General features: G+C 44.4%; 2 protein-coding genes across 6 annotated transcripts in view; both read left to right on the top strand.

Annotated features, from left to right (window-relative positions):
- Positions 1-1,861: 1,861 nt before the first annotated feature.
- On the top strand, positions 1,862-11,404 carry LOC103277366 (myosin regulatory light polypeptide 9). 2 transcript variants are annotated; one of them, XM_008074755.1, is made up of 4 exons: positions 1,862-2,235; positions 8,411-8,609; positions 9,069-9,230; positions 10,916-11,404. In XM_008074755.1, exons 2-4 carry the CDS (start codon positions 8,426-8,428, stop codon positions 11,086-11,088), a joined length of 519 nt encoding a protein of 172 aa, XP_008072946.1. In that variant the 5' UTR covers positions 1,862-2,235; positions 8,411-8,425; the 3' UTR covers positions 11,089-11,404. The 2 variants fall into 2 exon arrangements, with proteins under 2 accessions (XP_008072946.1, XP_021563087.1); XM_021707412.1 differs by lacking the exon at positions 1,862-2,235 and adding an exon at positions 7,219-7,327.
- Positions 11,405-17,886: 6,482 nt separating this feature from the next.
- LOC103277367 (myosin regulatory light chain 12B) overlaps positions 17,887-19,028 on the top strand; it is a 37,151-nt gene continuing 36,009 nt past the window's right edge. For 2 of the 4 annotated variants that reach the window (XR_002481359.1, XM_008074757.1), the window contains exon 1: positions 17,887-18,010. The gene's annotated coding sequence lies outside the window, so the exon portion shown is untranslated. Of the gene's footprint in view, positions 18,011-18,669; positions 18,828-19,028 lie in introns of those variants that run through there. The other 2 variants (XM_021707413.1, XM_021707414.1) reach the window with 2 other exon arrangements.

The raw sequence follows: 19,028 nt of genomic DNA, 5'->3' as shown, positions 1-19,028 counted from the left end.
ACCCGGCCCTCTGGTCCCCTCCAGACATCCTTTTGCCTGGAATCTCTCTCCTCGCCTGGCTTCTAGAGTCAGCTGTTTAATAGTTCTCTGGGGGACACCTTCCCACCTTCCACGGGTCCCCAGACAGGTCTGTTTCCTCCTCTGTGCTCTGCAACAAGCCATTCCTAACCGTGCAGCATCTGTTCCACATTTGTTCCCTACACCCTTACACTCCCGGAGGCAGCAACCGGGTCCTATTCCAAAAGGCATAAACCACAGCCCCGCCACTGTGATTGGCAGTGCAGCAGCCAGCTGTTTCACATCTGCTGAGTGACGGAGAGGAAGGAAGCCTAACAAGGCAACCATCTGACACCCAAGAAGCAAAAGAATGCCGCCTTCGAGACGAGGGGAGAACTCAACTATCCATCTCATTGTGACGTCGTTTCCCTTCTGCAACACGTCCGGAAGGCGGGGCTCTCCGTGGTGTAGGCCGCCACCCTGTGGAGGTGTTGGTGCACTGCAGGAGCTGGCACGGGCCGTCCCAGCCAAACTCCAAGTACAACGCCAACTGCAGCCTCCGCCAGGCAGCCGTCTGGAGCGGGCGCTGGCCCTGCCTGCGTCCAGCTCTGCGTCCCCAGCTTCGCTGATAAGCGTCACTTAAGACCCCTGTTACATCGACGGCTTCCCAGGACCTGCCCTCGCAGATTCTGATGCAGTGGGTTGGAAAATGAAAATTCCTTGTATTTTGAACTGGCACCCCCACTGATTCCATCAAGGAAGTTTGGAGGAAAAAACTCACCCTCGTTTCAGTCACCTATACGGCAGTTATACCCCCCACCCCGCCCCCAATGGCTTTACCTCTAAGTCAACGTTGGAATGTGCCTGGATAATGGACGGAAGACTCCCGAGTTCCATAAAGAAGGAACACGGGAAAAGTTAAAATGTAGTATTCCGCATTGTTTAGAGTAACGACTTCCTTTTCAGAAGAATCCAAGCGAGAGCGGCTTTGAGGGCGCGGACCCTAGGGCCACCCCGAACTTCAGCACTGCCCTGACCACGGGAGCCAAACTAGTGTCCGGACCCTGGTGGCGGGATGATGCTCTGAGGGTTACTGGACCCAACCCCCTCCGTACACGGGGTCCGAGAGCTGGGGGCCCCAGGACAAGTCTCCCTCTCGGGCTCTGGATGGAAAAGAGATGGAATTGGGCGGTCTTCTCTTTTCCTGTCACCAGACGCCTTGTTACAAACTGTCCTCGTCAAGGAAGAGCTGACAACAGACCCACTTTTTCATCCCTCTTTTCACCAGGGCGCGAGTCCTCATCCTAGTGAGAGGCAGGGGCCAGGGTGGCCTGTCTTCCTTCCCAGTCGGATCCCATCGGGATCTCTTGTTAATCAGGGTTCAAGGGGCTCTGGTAGGGAAAAATAACAGGACATTTTTCTGAAGAGGGGGGAAGCCTTCAGCCACTCGTGGCTTTAGGAAATCTGTCTGGGTCAAAAGGAGAGTGGGCGCTTGGCTCAGGAACCCCGGGACTTCAGGACGTTTCCTCCTGTGTGAAACGAGTGGGATTCTTCATAAAATAATATTGCACTCAGAGATCAAGTCGCTTACATAAAGGGTTCCCTGTGCGGGTCCCCGTGAGGCCCCGGGCTCTGCGGACCGCAGTGGGACCCTCAGCCGGAGACGCCAAGCCGGCGTGGGGCGGCAGGCGCGCGCGCAGGCGCACTACTGCCCGACGGCTGTCGCCCAGCGCTCGGGGGCGGGGCCGGGAGCGGTCACGTGGGTCCCGCAGCCCTCTCGGTGATTTCCCTACAAGGACTTGGACTAACGGACCCCGCCCCTCGCCGTGCTCTGGAATGTGCCGAGAGGCAAAGCCACAGGACAGACGCAACCATCTGCGGAAAGGAAAGGGGGGAGAGAGACTTACACCGCAAGAAGAGAGACCAAAAAGATGGAAACTCAGTAAACGGACCCCACGAACCATTACATATGACAGTATGTCCTAAGTTGCCCGCTTTATATTTCCTTCCCATGCACTTGGTCAGTACTGGCCCGCTGACCACATTGGCCACCTCCCTCCCCTTCGCCCTGGCATTGTCAGGGGCCCACGCTCCTGGCCGAGAATGGTGACCCGGCTTCCTTCCGGTTTGCTAAGCGGGGCCGGAAGTGCTGGTTTTTAGCGGCTCTTGGTGTAGAAGGGTGGTGGTGGCGGCGGCAAAGTTGTGACTGAGGCGCTCGGATTCTCGTGGCTGTGTCGGGTGAGTGGTGCTCGCGGTCGGGCGCGTGAGACCCACCCCGGGGCCCGTCTCCGCAGGGCGGCTGGGTGGGCAGGGGAGCTCCGTGGCGGGCTCCCGGCGCAGGAGCGCACCTGGGCAGGTGTACCAGGCAGGTCCTCGGGCTGGAGCCGTGGCCACGGCCGGAAGTGGCCCGGAGGCAAACTTCGCTCCGGTGCCCAAACTTGGCGCTCGGGAAGTGTGGCTTAGTTCGCTGGCGCCTTGAGCTTGGGCGACTGCGGGGCCCGCGAAACCCGAGCCCTGCAGAGCTGACTCCCGGACTATGTTTAGTTTCCAGCGCACACTTGCCCGATTCAGGAGAGTTTGCGCAAAAACCGTCGCCCGGTGTTCCCCTCTGGTGCAGCTGTTGTTGCTGCTGTGTGAATGCGTTTAGTGGGAATAACCGACTCAAATTTGGAACTTCCTCAGCTCAGGCTCCGCTCCTGTAATTAGAACTTTTTTTCTTTAAGGGCTATTTGGACAAAGAGGAGTTTGGGGTTTAGTGTGCGCCTCGAGGAAAAATTCCAAGATGCAATACCTTGTCACTTGTGGGTGGAGAATTTGGGACGAGTCAGTTCGCCAAAAGAAGCGTGGTCTTGTAACGTAGTGTAGAGGCCAGCCTGGGCAACATAGCGAAACCTCATCTCTACAAAAACAAGCAAAAAACTAGCCGGGCGCGGTAGCGCGCGCCTGTAGTCCCAGCTACTCGGGATGCTGAAGTGGAAGGGTCGCCTGAGCCCTGGAGGTCAAGGCAGATGTGGACTGTGATCGTGCCACTGCACTCCAGCCCGGGCGACAGAGTGAGACTTCGATTCAGAAAAATAGTTTCGTGGGTATACGAAAGAATGTATCCGTTCTTTAGAGACCTGTGGATTCGCTAGAGATTTTTAACTTTTTAAGTGTGAACAGTTTTATATCTGAAAGAGAAGAGCGCACATATTTCTTAAAGTTACTGGTATTTGTTTCATGTTCTGGAAAGCGTTGATAAACGTGGGCCAGCAGAGCGTTTTATTGTCAAATTCGAGGCTTTACTGGCAAGTAGTAGGTCTTGGTCAAGTGGTAAGAACTTTTGGGTGTGGCCGTCTAAGAACTAATCCTACCGTATTCAACCGGAAGTTTGCGTAAGAAACGAAAACTTGGTTTAGTTGGAACGGAAGCACCAACTTGAAAATGCATTCAAGAAATTGTGGTTAGCACCAAATAACTCCCTATACTTAGGTTTAAAAAATTGCATTGATTAAATGAGACGGTAGATTTGGTCAAGGTTTGGAAAGCAGACCAAATACTTGATGATGTCACACTAAGAAATGTTTTCTAAGATGGGAGTTTTTAATTAAAGAATATATCCTAGCCGGGCTCGGTGGCCCAGCCTGTAATCCCGCGCCTTTGGGAGGCTGAGGTGAGTGGATTGCCTGAGCCCGCGGGTTCGAGACCCGCCTGGGCAACTTGGCGAGACCTCATCTCTACAATAAAAACAAAAAATTAGCTGGGCGTGGTAGCGCGCGCCTGTAGTTCCGGCTACTGGGAAGGCTGAGGCGGAAGGATTGCCGGAGCCCAGTGGGTCGAGGCTGCGGTGGCCGGGAGCGGCCACTGCACTCCAGTCTGGGACACAGAGTGAGACTCCAACTCAAAAAGAAAAAGAATATATCCTATGTCTCAGAATATTTCCAATTTGAGTGTTAGTTCTGTAGAAGAAGTTTCTAGATTATTTTACGTGTATTACCACTTTATAACTGCTAAGCTGTAAGATTCCAACTAGAGCAATCTATGTATTAGTGTGGACTAGTCCCATTTTATAAATAAAATTATAGTTTCTAAAGATTCTGGAAAGTCTGTTTGCCCAAAGTATGTGGAGAAAGCCTCTTTGACGATCATTCCATTTCTTAAGAAAGATTAAGATCTAGATCTTTCTTAATCTATTCTAACATCTTTCTTAAGCATAGTTTGTTTTCCTCCTTTTGTCATAGCCCTTAGTGATACTCTTGCCATCTCATCGAGCTTAAAAAAAAAGCAAAAACCACAATTTCATTACCACCAGTACTCCCTTCCCCTGACTTAAAACAAGGTTATGTTCCTTTAATTTTTTTTTTCCAGTACTATATTGAATTGGAATGACTACGCTCATTTAGATCTGTAAACAACCTCCTTGACTGGCCTTTATTCACTTCCTCATGCATCTGAAGCCCTCATATATTTTGTAGAACCCTGTTCTGTAAATCTCCCTGCTTTCAAGTTTCATACAACAAATGTCCCTTTCACACCAAAGACCTTTCACTTCAGAAATAAAGACTCAGCTTTATGATTGAAAATCTTCATAATTTGGGAACCTCATAATTTGCTTACCTGACAATCTTGCCATCCTCCATAAAGAATCTTTATACTGATGTATGAAATGGTTTCAATTTTACTGTACCCTGACTTTCTAAACGTTTGTGAGAGTTGTGCATTTGCTGAAGGCTTGTTACCTGAAGTTACAGTCTCACTTGTTTGAGGGAAAGTAAAATGGACAGCAAATTAGAATCATAGCATAGAGGACACTGCAGATATCAAAAGCAATCTGCTCCTTGAGGTCTTGAGGTCTTAGCACTGTTCCTGATGTGATTCCCTCCATCAGTGTTTGTTTCACCCATACTTTTCGTTCAGAACTATGACTGTGAAGCTGAACTCCCTATCACTGAAAGACTCCAGGTTCTGGTGGGGGATAAACTTGTAGCTCAGACTCCAGCCTCCCTGAAAAAGTAAAGGCCCAGGTAGTGATTTGCTCAAGAGTACACTGAGTTTCTTCTGGTAGAATTAACTACCTTAATTTGTTAGGATTGAGACTAACATCCAAATTGCTTAATTGTAATTCTGTCTTGTAGCTTGTAAATGATACCATTTAGGGTTTTTAAGGTCTTCTCCCTCCCCAGTCTTTTAACTACTCATAAAGATCTTTTCTGAACTCACAGTATTTGTTAATTATGTACCATCTTATAAGTTATTTTTCATTATTGTTATGAATTGTTTTGACTTTAGAGTCATGCTTCTGGAATGAAAACTATGTGGCTCATTTCATAAGTTGAACCAGTCATCTCATGTCTTTATAGTTGCCTCCCCAACATATTTTAAGCTCCTTGAAGATAGGACACATGCCTTATGTTTCTTAACTCTTTTTTTTTTTTTTTGAGTTGGAGTCTCACTCGATCGCCCGGACTGGAGTGCAGTGGCCACTCCCGGCCACCGCAGCCTCGACTTGCTGGGCTCCGGCGATCCTTCCACCTCAACCTTCTGAGTAGCCAGAATTACAGGCATGCGCTACCACACCCGGCTGGTTTTTTGTGTGTGTGTGATTTATTGTAGAGATGAGGTATCGCCTGCCCAGGTGGGTCTCGAACCCACGGCTAAGGCAATCCACTCACTTCAGCCTCCCAAAGGCGCGGGATTACCGGCTGAGCCACCGAGCCCGGCTTTAACTCTTAACTAGTATTCAACACTAATGACATTTGATGCATATTAGTGTAATTAACTGATTGTTCTAAGATTGATAAGATTAAGTATTGCGTGAGCTAAAGAATTCTATGTGAGACCCCTGTCAGTGCTGACCAAAACAAAACTTAACTTTTAAAAACTTTTATGATAGGCATGGCTCGGTGGCTCAGCCTGTAATCCCAGCACTTTGGGAGGCTGAGGTGAGTGGATTGCCTGAGCCCCTGCGGGTTCAAGACCCACCCGGGCAACTTGGCGAGACCTTGTCTCTACAATAAATAAAAAACTAGCTAGGCATCATAGCGAGGCTATAGTTCCAGCTACTTAGAAGGCTGAGACGGAAGGATCGCCGGAGTCCAGCAGGTCGAGGCTGCGCTGGCTGGGAGCATGCCACTGACTCCAGTCTGGGCGACGGAGTGAGACTCTAACTCAAAATAAAATAAAATAAAATAAATAAAACTTTTATGATGTATTTGTTCATTCAAAAAATGCATGATTAAAAGAATAGGACATAAATCAGAATTTAAAAAACGTATGTATAGCTTAACAACCAAAACTAAGCATTTTGAAAAGTATCTAGCGGGCCCCCATCAAAATTTACTAATGTGAGACTTTATAGATTAAAAAATCATTTGTGTCAGCCCTTTGACCTTTAAATTCTCATCAGTGTCTTTGTTCTTAAAATAGCTGACATTTCTGCATCATAGGGGAAGACAATGTTGTTACACCAGTCTATTTTTAAAGATGGGCTTTGACTTGCAGAGGCACGACATTCCTGAAGTATTGAAGAGAGAATGAACTGGTAAATAGGTGCCATTCACTGGGTCTCAACCACTTGCCCCAAGTCTCTGAGTATATTTTAGAGACAGAGGAATAATATACTCTATAACTCCTTGTAATTTTTAAGATAACATTTAGAATAGAGGGGAAAAGTACAAGTCTGTGTGGTTTAGATAATAGTGAGATTTACTAACCCCAAATGGTGTTATAGAATGAAAATATGCATTCATAAATAAGACACGGAAGGCAGCCTTCTAAAGGTTGATTAGAGGATTCTAGGAAATTTGGGGGCGTATATATCATGACTTCTGTGCTATGTAGGCTCTGTCTTCCAGCACTACATTCCAATGTAGCACCATAGAGTGCTATATTAGATGGGATGGAATTTGTGACTACCCTTTGTGGAATTTCCTACTAAAATCTGAAAACACATTTAGCTTTAAAAAATTTGAGGCAGAGCTTTTCTAGTTATTTCCATGATCGAATTTAGTCTGGGTGATGTGGTTATAATCAAGGAAAGAATGTAAGGAATAACTTTTTAAACAACATAGGAAACATTGTATTCTTAGGGTCACTGTGGAGAGCTGACATCTAGGTAGTAGAGTTCATTCTTTGCAGTCCAGAGACTTATTTTTAGAGCAATGGCATAGTGTTTTGCCACATCATAGCTAAATGTTGTTTTCAGAACGTAAGCTTTAAAATTGTTATCCTGGTCAGAGTGAAATCAGTGGTGCCTGTTTTAGACCTGGTTGGAAGAATATAACTCAATATAGTGTCTTTTGCTGTTTCGTGGTTTTGCAGACTACCATCTCCACCTCAACTCTGAAGGATGGTACAGTAGAATTTTATTATCTGTTGACTATGGGATTTTTTCCGCTTCAAACAAATTTCTATAGTCTTCTAAAAGATTGATTATTGAAATGAAAATTGTCTTTTAATTTTAGGTATTATTGGACATTCTTTTTATTTTTAGCTTAAATTTTACAGGAATAAATTTAGATAATTAGAGAGAAAAGGTAGTTTCTATACCTTTTAAGATGTTTTCTAAAATTTTTAATACTAAATTGCTTTAAGAACTTGTTCTCTGACTTCTGCTTAGAGATCTTAGATACTTTTAAGTGATTTAGTATAGGCAAGAAACTGGTTTGAATGGAGGGTAATATCTATAAGTTATAGATACATTAACTTCAGCTTTTTATACTTTTCTGGTAGCCTTTCAACAAATATGTTTCTTGAACTATGTTGAGCCCAGAAGTGAGGTACAATAAGAAATGTTAGTTGAAAGTGGAAGAACAATATTTAGCAGTAGAGATTAGGAGATGAAGACTGTCCATCGGTTAGTCCTCTTTCCTACTCCTTCCTTCCTACCATAAAATGAGACAGATAGTTCAGGCTAGGACTCTGGAAGGGTGGACCTATTAAAACTGAATTAGTCTTCTTCAGTACCTCTAAGCGCTGAAGTATAGAACCTGGCATTGTTTCCCAAGTTTTTTACTTCTTAGTTTTTTTATTGTTATTAAACCAGCATGTTTGGTTACCAGTTGTTAAGATAATAGCAGTATAGGGAATATTAATCTTGTTGCCATGCTGTGAGCTTTAAATTAATGTTGGACTAGTTTGGAATTTGAAATTAGTAACGGGCCATTGTTAAAACCTCACAACTAGAAGGGTGAGTGAACTCGTAGCATGAGTGTTTCGCTTTTAGTTTGGTTCTGTGAGTAATGGTTGTTGAGAGAGATTTTTACCAAGATATGTAATTAACTTTCCTGATATGTTTGAACTACTTAGATATTACTACTTAGAGGACTAAGTAGTACTTAGTTGATTCAGTTTACTTTTGTTAATCATTGTTACGATTCTGACATGTAATTTTAGATGTTGATTTGGTTTTCCTTGTATTTCCTTTCCTAATTAGGATTTAACCACCACCATGTCAAGCAAAAGGGCAAAGACCAAGACCACCAAGAAGCGCCCTCAGCGCGCTACATCCAATGTATTTGCCATGTTTGACCAGTCACAGATCCAGGAGTTCAAAGAGGCCTTCAATATGATTGATCAAAACAGAGATGGTTTCATTGATAAGGAAGATTTGCATGATATGCTTGCCTCACTAGGTACTACTCAGTCTTTTCATCTTAATCTATTAAATAGAATTTCCACAGTGCCTTTCATGTTTACTTCCTGAGTCTTAAAGCTTCACAGAGCCTGTCTAATGAGTCTACTAAGGTTCAAGTAAATTCTGGAGTAGTGTTTCCCCACTAGGCCTCCTGCAGATTCCTGGCCCTATCACAGGATTGGGCTGGGGGCCGCGCGCGCGTGTGTGTAAGTGTGTAAGTGCAAAATACTGATCTTGATTATGAAAGCAACATTATTCCTTCTAACATCCCAGTGAAGTGTCATATAATCTCCAGACTCTTAATATAGGCCCTATTGATGAAGACTTTTTCCCCCAAATAGTTTGCTGCCATTAATACAAACAGCAAACTCTATGAATGATAATCTTTCTTGCCAAAATGTTTACTATCCTTAATAGTTGAACTGTAATGAAAATTATGACCCTCTGTTTTATTTAGGGAAAAATCCAACTGATGAGTATCTGGATGCCATGATGAATGAGGCTCCAGGCCCTATCAATTTCACCATGTTCCTCACCATGTTTGGTGAGAAGTTAAATGGCACCGATCCTGAAGATGTCATCAGAAATGCTTTTGCTTGCTTTGATGAAGAAGCAACTGGTAAGTGAGAGGTAACCTTTAATTACAACGTGATTTAATTTTTAGTTATAGTAACTAAAATGTATAGAAACTTGAAACGTGGTGACATGACACCCTCAAGTTTATGCCATGCCTATTTTTTTGGACAGGATTCTCTTTTGGGGTATTCATCAGTCACTTTGCTGAATAAATGTTAGTAGTTTACAATTGAATAGGTTGAATTTGGTACCTCTTTGGGAAACGTACATTACTTTATTACTGGAATGTTGACTCCACAAGGGTTAGACTTTCCGTAAATATGTGTTAAATAACTTTTATTAGAGCAATTTTGGATAAAGTATAAATTGTTATAGACCGTGGCACCAGTACAATCCTGTGTTTGTCTGCCAGGTATCTCTTAGCTCTAAAATTGTTTAAATCTAAAACTGTTTAACCTCTATTTTAAAATAAACCAAGTAGAGCTGAGGCTCTGGAATCAGACTACCTGGTGTCAATTTTTTTTCTCTGCTACATAATAGCTATGTAATTTGTGGCAGTTACTTTTCTAAGCCTCTGTTTTTTTATTTGTAAATGGGCAATAATATTGCCTTCTTCATAGGGTTGTCATGAGGATTAAAGGAAGAAATTAGGTAACGTGCACAGTGCTTAGGATACTGCCTGGCATCAAGTTAACTCTCAAGAACATGAAATGTTAACTATATAAATGCCTGGTCCTTTGGCAGAAATGTATATAAGAGAAACATATAAGGGAGTATATTCTACGATTCCCAACTCACATGGCATAGTCAAGTGTTTTTTGAGAAGGACGGCACACCCTTTGGTTACCTGCACTGGTTGGACTAGTTTAAATACTGGGTTATTGTCAGGGCTGGCTGATGGAAACATAGTCTCACTCTGGCCTTCAAGGCTCCCCACATGCACTTGCAAGTTACTTGGGAAACCTTTTAAAAATAGCGACACCAGATAATAAGTCAGGTGCAACATGTGATTGGTATAGGCAAGCAGGTTTCACAAGAACCCTGAAATCAAAAACCTAGAGTAGAAAGCACACCTTTTGGCTTACCACTGTACGTCCCCACTGCCTAGCACAGTGTTTGCAATGTAGTTGATGCTGAAATATTTCTTCTGTGATTTTGCCCATGCTGGGCCTGGCCATATGTGTTATTATATAATAATTAGATTTGCAATAATTAATTTTAAAATCTCATTTTACTTATGAGAAAACCAAAATCAGAGGTAAAGTGAAATGCTTGAAATAATATAGCTTGTTAAAACTGGGCCTCAAGACTCCAGTATCCTTTCCACTGAAACACTTTATTGATGTTTGTGGTGTGTTGTTGATTTTAGTGTGACAGGTAACTGTTATTTGCTTGTAGGATGAGTGTGACCATTCATGCTCCTTTAAGGAGCCATGAGACTTAGATTCCTGTACCACACTTTTTATTACCTTTGTTTGGGCATAGGTTTAGTCCCCATTTTCAATTGATCAGAAGGTGGATGTGGAGGTGGATTGACAGAGCAGAGTAATGCTGCTAAGCAGCTGGGCGTTTTCTAGGCAGCTCTGCTGAGACTGCCTTAAGTATATGTACTTCATATATTTGTGTGTTTATAGTCTTCAACATACAGAACATGCTTGACTAAGTGTAGCTAGTCCTTATAATTAAGCCTCAGAGGAGTATTCTGACCCCCAGTTCTTTATTTTCTAGGCACCATCCAGGAAGATTACCTGAGAGAGCTGCTGACAACCATGGGGGACCGGTTCACAGACGAGGAAGTGGACGAGCTGTACAGAGAAGCACCTATCGACAAAAAGGGGAATTTCAACTACATCGAGTTCACGCGCATCCTTAAACATGGAGCGAAAGACAAAGATGACTGAAAAGAACTTCAAGTTCCAGCCAAATGTTCCTTGTTGCCACTTTGGGTATTTCTGAGATTTTTCTCTTGCATGCCCTTAGCTTTACAGCTTTTGCCTTTTCTGTTGTATTTATTCTCAGCCATTTGGGGCACATGTATCATGATGTATCTTTCCAGACTGGAAATGGGACTTTTTGCCATTTTCAGAATAGAAAATAGGGTAATTTAACTTACCAGCCCCTCCCCCATAACTGCAGCCTACAGAGTCAATATATTTTTTCAGAGAAAGTTATTCACTCAATTTTTTCTGAACCATAATTAAACTTTATGATAAAATACTAACTTGTTTAAGCTTATTTACCAAAGTTGGCTGTTGTTTGTTTTAGTTGCATCTTCCAAAGAGAGGAAGATGAGGTAAATCCTGGAAAAGGATATGGTTGTTGGACCTTTCCCTTCCCTCCAGGCTTCCTGACAAAGCTGTCTCCTTTACTCCTACCTATTCTCTCCCCCACTTCCCTCATGCCCCACCCCCACCAGAATCCAGTTTTAACTGCCCCAAGCAGGTTTCCTACACTTTGTCTTCCAATTTTAAAAATAATTTCCTGCAGAATTTGCATACATGTGATAGTTTTGGTAGCTTTATGTCCTTGAATTTGACATGCCTGCCAACGTTTCTGCTTTATCTAAGCTTTCATACATTATTTCATGTCATTTAAAATTAGACCTGGCCACTGAGTATAATTTTAATTTGTCCTATTTTTAAAGCTATAGCTCCAAAGCTTCTGTGGAATACTACCAGAAAGAGATTTTTGTGTTGTATTTCAACATGTTGGAAATACGGTACAATATTTTGAAAATTATATGTAGCTTTTACTTAACATAGCAGTCCTTATTGAAAGATCATGTTTGTTTATGCAGAGATTCATATGAGCCCATCTTTGAGTTTTGGACATTCCTGACCTGCCCACAATCAAAACAGCTGAAGCTACATGCCTGGGAAAGTGAGGTCATTATTTCAGTTCTAAAAATAACTTGTGTTATTTGCAGATCTGCAGGACTGTTTCAGAATTAATCAGGGAGTGGTAGACAGTTTCATTCTCCAGGTTTCAAATCCAACTCTCAAAGTGCTTCAAAATTCTGACCCAAAGATTTATAAGTTTAAGATTTGAAATGTTGGAAGGAGTTGACAGTTAGCTTATGAAGATGAGTAATTGACAATTACTTTAATAACTTCAAGTTTTCTGATACTATTAACAAGATTATCCTTGGACAAAACCATTACCTCATTCAGTAAACAACTGCTGAATGGCCCTCTGGGCAGTATGCCTTTGCACTCAATAGGTCACTTCAGCTAGATCCTTTAACCCAACTATATAGAATAGGGGTACAAGGACTAATAAAAACTAGTCCTTGCCTTCTTCAAGATTAAAATCCTAGAACCTGCCTTAATTCCTTGCCTTTTATTTGTTCCTGAATTTTATTCAGTGGTTAAGCAAAATACTTGTTCTAGATTATGGCCATGCTCCTAAAATGTTGTTTGTTGAATTGAATTTCCATTTCCACTAAAAAAATAGAAAAATCATCACCTCTACTTTGTTAAATCTCTAGTGAGAACAAATAACATTGCTTCCACTACAGAAAAAGATACTACTGAAATTATTTCCTGCAGTGTCCCTATTTCCATTTCAGATAACTGCTTAAAGATCCAACCTTCATTATGAACAGTAGATGATCTACCCTGAATGAAATAAGTCTCTTGATTTAGTATTAGCATTCTCTGCTTAGTAAACTAGGCTTTGCTTAAACAAGAATGATTGCCAATAAACAGGTAAACACATCTACTCCAACAGTGGGTTTGACTGAAAAATCAGTCTGTAAAATGCTTCCATGATAAACTGGGTGTAGTGGCACATGCCTATAGCCCCAGCTACTCAGGAGGCTGAGGAGGGAAGATCATCACTTCCGCCCAGGAATTCGAGATTACAGCGAGCTATGATCCCACCACTGCACTCTAGCCTAGGTGACACAATGAGATCTTGTCTGTATAAAAATAATAAATTCAGGCCGGGCTCGGTGGCTCAGTCAGTAATTCCAGCACTTTGGGAGGCCAAGGTGAGTGGATTGCCTGAGCCTGTGGGTTCGAGACCCACCCAGGCAACTTGGTGAGACCTCGTTTCTACAATAAATCAAAAGTTAGCTGGGCATGGTAGCGCACGCCTATAGTTCCGACTACTTGGAAGGCTGAGGCAGAACGATCGCCGGAGCCCAGCCTGTCAAGGCTGTGGTGGCTGGGAGCGTGCCACTGGACTCCAGTCTGGGCAACAGAGTGAGACTCCAACTCAATAATAATAATAATAATAATAAAGTCAGTTTTCATGATGCAAGTCACACTTAACCATTTCAAAAGCTCTGATGAAACCAGTCTAACGGGGACAGCATCCTTATCCCCCTGCTTATGACAGTATTGTCATTTGGACTCCAGACCCTAAATCTTACATGGCCAAGGAATCTATGACTTGATTAAAGCAGAAGTTAAATGCAACTGGGAAAAAAAGGAAGACCAGACTATAAAGGCAAGTTTTGAGAAGGAATCTTTTCTACAAAGTGAAAAGAAGAGAAACAGCAGGAGTTACACATTTAGACTTAAGGGTCTGAGAGATGACGACAAAAGTGCTTAAAGGGGTAAATAGAGCCACAAAAAACAGTGTTATGGAAGCCAAGTTAATTTCAAGAGTGAGGAGGTTAGTATTGTTAGAGCACAACAAAGTCAAGAATGCCGAAGTGTAAATGAGGCCAGTAGATTTGACAAGTCGTCAGTCAATTTCGCCAGTACAACTAGGTAGAGTTTTAAGTGCATAATCCATTGTGCAGCACAGGGTAGTGGGTAATGCCTAGGTTTAAGGGGTCAGGTAAACTTGCAGTTAAGTCTTTTTGCTAAATCATGGCTTTATAACCTTAAGTTATGTAACCTCCGTTGGTCTATACATTTTACTATGGAAGTAGGCCAGGCGTGATGGCTCACGCCTATCATCCCAGCATTTGGGAGGCTGATGTAAGAGGATTGCCTGAGCCCATGGGTTCGAGACCAACCTGGGCAACTTGGTGAGACCTCATCTCTATAATAAATCAAAAAAATTGGCCAGGTGTGGTGGTTCGTGCCTGTAGTCCCAGCTACTTGGAAGACAGATGGAAGGATCACCTGAGCCCAGCAGGTCGAGGCTGCGGTGACTGTGAGCGTGCCACTGCACTGCTGCCTGGGCAACAGAGTGGGACTCTGACTTAAAAAAAATAAAAAATAAAATGGAAGTAATGCCAGTGACTCAACAATAGGAACATTTAATGTGTAAAGCAGCATCAGTATGATTAAGAGCAGTATGAGAGTCATACTTGGTTGCATGAATTGCACCAATTATTTGACTAGCTTTGAATTCTTGGACCTGTCACTCTTAAGTATCAGTTTCCTCATCTGTAAAACAGGCCACAGTACTCTCCGAGTTTGCTGTGAACATTAGAAACACAAAAAAATGATTACTGAGAAGGGTCACAGGGCAAATCGTTTAAGATAGACTTTCAAGTTGTTTTCTAAACAGGGAAAGAAGACAAAACTAGGGGAAACCAATTAGTGAAACAAAATGAGTCAAGTCCAAGAGTTAGGAAGGGATAGAAGCTAGATCATGTGTAGATTATCCTTAGAAAAAAGAATGGATACTTCTGGTGAGTAGGTGAAGATCAGAGTATAGTTGAAGATGAAGTAAAAGGTGAAGTCCAGAGAAAGGTCTATAGCTAACTGCTAGTAAATTATTTCCAACTAGAATTTCATTAAAAGATTGTTATGGAGATTTAATAAGACTGCATAGAAATGCCCATCAGGGCTGAGCACAGTGGCTCATTCCTGCACTTTAGAGGCCAAAGTGGAAGGATTGCTTGAGGCCAGCCTGGGCAGCATAGTGAGATCCCAGCTCCATAACAACAAAAAGTTAGCTGGGTATGGTGGTGCATGCTGTAATCCCAGCTACTTGGGAGGCTGAGACAAAGGGAGGATCTCTTGAGCCCAGGAGATCGAGACCAGGGTGAGCCATGATTGCGCCACTACTCCAGCCTGGGCAGCAGTACAAGACCCTATCTGTAAATAAAACAAAAAAACAAAAAGAAATGCCTATCAGTTTGCCTAATAGCTAGTGGATGCTCGATTTCCCAAACAGGCCAATATCCCAGACTTGGGTGTGTGTCATTATGTCTTTCTCAAGTGTGCAATTTCTTGATTTCCCTGAAACCTCATTTTAATCTTTTCTATTCGCAAAGGGATTGTTGGAGCTAATCCCATGTTGAAATGCCCAGTTTTCCCAGTACTGTTATCCCATTTCTACTTGTCCTTCCAAGGAATATATCCTTTTATTCTAGATTTGTCTGTGCCTGTTCAAACAGCAGGAGTCATGACTTTTCTCCAGTGTTTATCCACATAACAGTGTAGAGCTGTAATAATTAGTTTATAACTTGCTTTTTTAGTTTAATATTTCTCAAATAATGTTTCATATTTTGGCATAGCCCCATTATTTCTTTGAGTTTTTAGTATATTACTTTTTCAACCATTCTTCTTAATTACCACAACTATCTTTGACATGGATATGCTGTAATTAACAATTTCCCCGGTGCTAGGTATTTAGATATCCAGCTCTTCATTAAAAAATATATTTTTCTTCTATATCTAGAGAGAACAATATACCTTAGAACAGTGCTATCTATTAGAACTTTTCGTAATAATAGAAAGAAAAATTTTTCTGAGTTGGAGTCTTACTCTGTCACCCAGGTTGGAATGCAGTGGCACGCTCATGGCCACCGCAGTCTCCACCTGCTGAGCTCAGGCGATCCTTCCGCCTCAGCCTTCCAAGTAGCTGGAACTACAGGCACATGCCACCTCGCCCAGCTAGTTTTTGTGATTTAGTGTAGAGACGAGGTCTCACCATGTTGCTCAGTCTGGCCTCAACCCTTGGGCTTAGACAATCCTCTCGCCTCGGCCTCCCAAAGTGCTGGGATTACAGGCTGAGCCACCACGCCCGGCCAACAGAAATATTTTTTATGCTGTCCAATAAAGACACTAGCCAATGGCTATTGAGTACTTAAAATGTGCCTAATGGGGGGGGCGCTGTGGCTGTAGTCCCAGCTACTCCGGAGGCTGCTGAAGTGGGAGGATCACTTCAGCTCAGGAGTTTTAGGCTGTAGCGTACTATGGTGACACCTGTGAATAGCCACTGCACTCCAGTCTATTACTATAGTAAGATGTCATCTCTAAAAATATGTCTAATGCAACTGAAGAACTGAAATTAAGTTCAAGTAGCCACATGTTGCTAGTGGCTACTGTATTGAACAGCACAGTTCTAGACTCTTAAATACAGAAATCAAGGTCAAAGTACAGTTAGGATGGCTTAGCTATGATCTTAAGGTGGCCAGGGTGAATACACGTAGGGTAGTAATAGACCATACTTGAAAAAGCTCTATGACAGACCCAAGAGGCCAACGTTTTCTGATGAATGGAAAGGAAATTATTTTATCTATGGAAGCCAAGAGCAGACTGAAGCTAAGGGAAAGGGTGTAAATGTTGTAGAACAGGTGTGACTTGTCAGCAGTCTTTTCTAACACTTGGGAAAATGTACTCAGTTATGAACTGGACTTAGGGTGGTGCTGCTTGGATGAGAACCACAGCATCAGCATCACCTGGTGCTTTCTAGAAATTGAAATTATCCTCCACCCCTGACCCACTGAGTTCTAGTGCTGGGTTTTAAGTCTCAAGAATCTGTTTTAACCGACACTCCAGGTTATTCTTATGCATGCTACTGTTTAAAACTGTTGAACAGAGTGCTGAACACGGGTTCCTACCTTCTAGGAATTTCTAATAAAGATTTTTAGAATATAAACTCCCTGATGGGAGAGATTTTGAATTACCCATCACCCCATCATCTGGCACATGTTAAAGCAGTAAGTGCTCAATAAAGATTTGCTATTAGGTTGACTATCCTCCATTATCCTGATATGGTGCTGTTCATCTACATTATTCCAAGGCAAGGGAAACTATCCTCAAGAATATAGCCACAAACAACATCTAGAACAAAACTTGTATCCGTAGCTCTGTTTTCCTTTGTTTTGGCCAAGAGCATTATTTATACGCCTGGATATATGCGTGTGTGCCATGGCCATCTTTTTCATAACTTAAAGGAAAGCAAACACTTTGAATACAACTTTCTCGAAAGGAGAATGAAATAGTCATAGGCCGTCGCCTAATAAGGCCGTAAACCTCATAACTGAGGGCAAGAAAGGAGTAGGTTAAAGGATTATCTCGAGTTTAAGAGAAAGGGTTTCCAGAGCGTGCAGGAAACCGCGGGGCGCCGCCCTCTTGCCTTCCCGTCACACAGGAAAACCTTTATCTTAAATCCAAATTTAGGCGAACTGTATGTCTATTGGCTGAATCTGGCAGCCCCGAGTTCCGACTCCAGAGGACCCCGACACCTTCGCAGATCGCAGCCCGCCCGGATCAAATTCCAGCGCCTGCCCCGCGCCCAGCCAACCCCGCCCCGCGCTGCGCCCCGCGGGCCCAAGAATGCGGAAGGGCCGCGGGACCCGCGGGGGGAGGAGGGCGGGTTGCGGTGCGGGCGCGGGAAGGGATGTCGCGACCGAGCGCATTAGAGAAGGACGAGAACACCCACGCAGGGACTGTGTGCGTCAGGCCCAGGCCACCCGCTCTCGGACGGACGCTCGGGCCCGGCCCAGTCCGGGCGAGCACACCGACGCATCCCCCCGGAGGTGGACCTGCCGCGCCTTCCGGTGCGCCGCCGCCCCGCCCCCCGAGGCAGGAAGTGCCGGCGCCGCCACTGTCCGGCCGCAACTCAGCGCTCTTCGCCGCCTCTCCTCGTCTCGCGCAGGGCAGCCCCGGTTCTGGTGGTTTACGCAGGGTGAGTGGCGCTCGGGCCCGCGCGCGACACCCCTCGGGCTGCCTCCGTTCCCCCCGCGCCGCCCCCCGCCGGTGGCCTGCGGCTGGACCCCGCCCGGGCACGGACGACGACGAGACCTGTCAGGTCCGCCGGGAAGTGGGCGCAGGCCGGAGGTACAGGGAGGAGAGTCGGCGATCGGGCCCTCCTGGTCCCGGGGCCGGGAAGCTACAGGGCGGAGGAAGCCGCGCTGGGGAGACGCCCAGCTAGGAGAGGCGGCCGGGTCCCCGGCCCTGCGTCACCTGGGTGACTTCACACACCTGGGGCCTCGAATCCCTCCCCCCGCCCCCTCCCGCCGTGGGTCCAGGCAGTCGGGTAGGGCCGACCGGGCGAGTTCGTGTGAAGCACCGGCTCTGCGCCCCACGCCATGCTAGATGCTTCGGGGGGTACAGGAGGCTCCCAGGGCATGGTTCTTGCCTAAGGTGAAGCGTCCAAGGAAGAAAACCGGTACCGAAGTGTACAGTTAGTATAGGCTACATACAGTGTGCTGATTTCCACGGAAGTGGCAACACTCTGCATCTTGCAGAGACTTAGTTCATTCGTGCCGATATAAGAAAAGGACAAATAACAGAAATCTGGAAAGGCTTCCTTGCAAAAGAACTGTGACCTCATTGAAGGCCTAGGAGGGGAACTTAGTATTTCTGGCTAGCTCTGTGGTAGGCGCTAACGATCAAAACAGCTCAGGAGGTGGAACTTGTGTCGTGTGAAAAGGAGGCAGTCGGAGACCAGCCCGAATACAACAGCACTATAAAGAGTAATAACTGGAAGTAAGGGTAGGTAGGTAAGCGGGCCTTTTTATGAATGTCTTGAAAACTTGAAGAGAAAGGAAAGATTATGTAAGACGCTTTAGGGAATCATTTTGAATTCTTCACTAGGGGATGTTTAGAGGATTCGTTCTTGCCAGCTTTTGTTTAAGATAGCTATGGTAAGCCGGGCTCGGTGGCTCAACCTGTAATCCCGCGCCTTTGGGAGGCTGAGGTGA

This window comes from Carlito syrichta, unplaced genomic scaffold (assembly GCF_000164805.1).
Source record: "Carlito syrichta isolate Samal-C Ts95f unplaced genomic scaffold, Tarsius_syrichta-2.0.1 Scaffold317479, whole genome shotgun sequence".
Lineage (NCBI taxonomy): Eukaryota > Metazoa > Chordata > Mammalia > Primates > Tarsiidae > Carlito > Carlito syrichta.
Note: the sequence above shows the minus strand (reverse complement) of the source record. Positions and strands in the feature narration are given on the sequence as shown.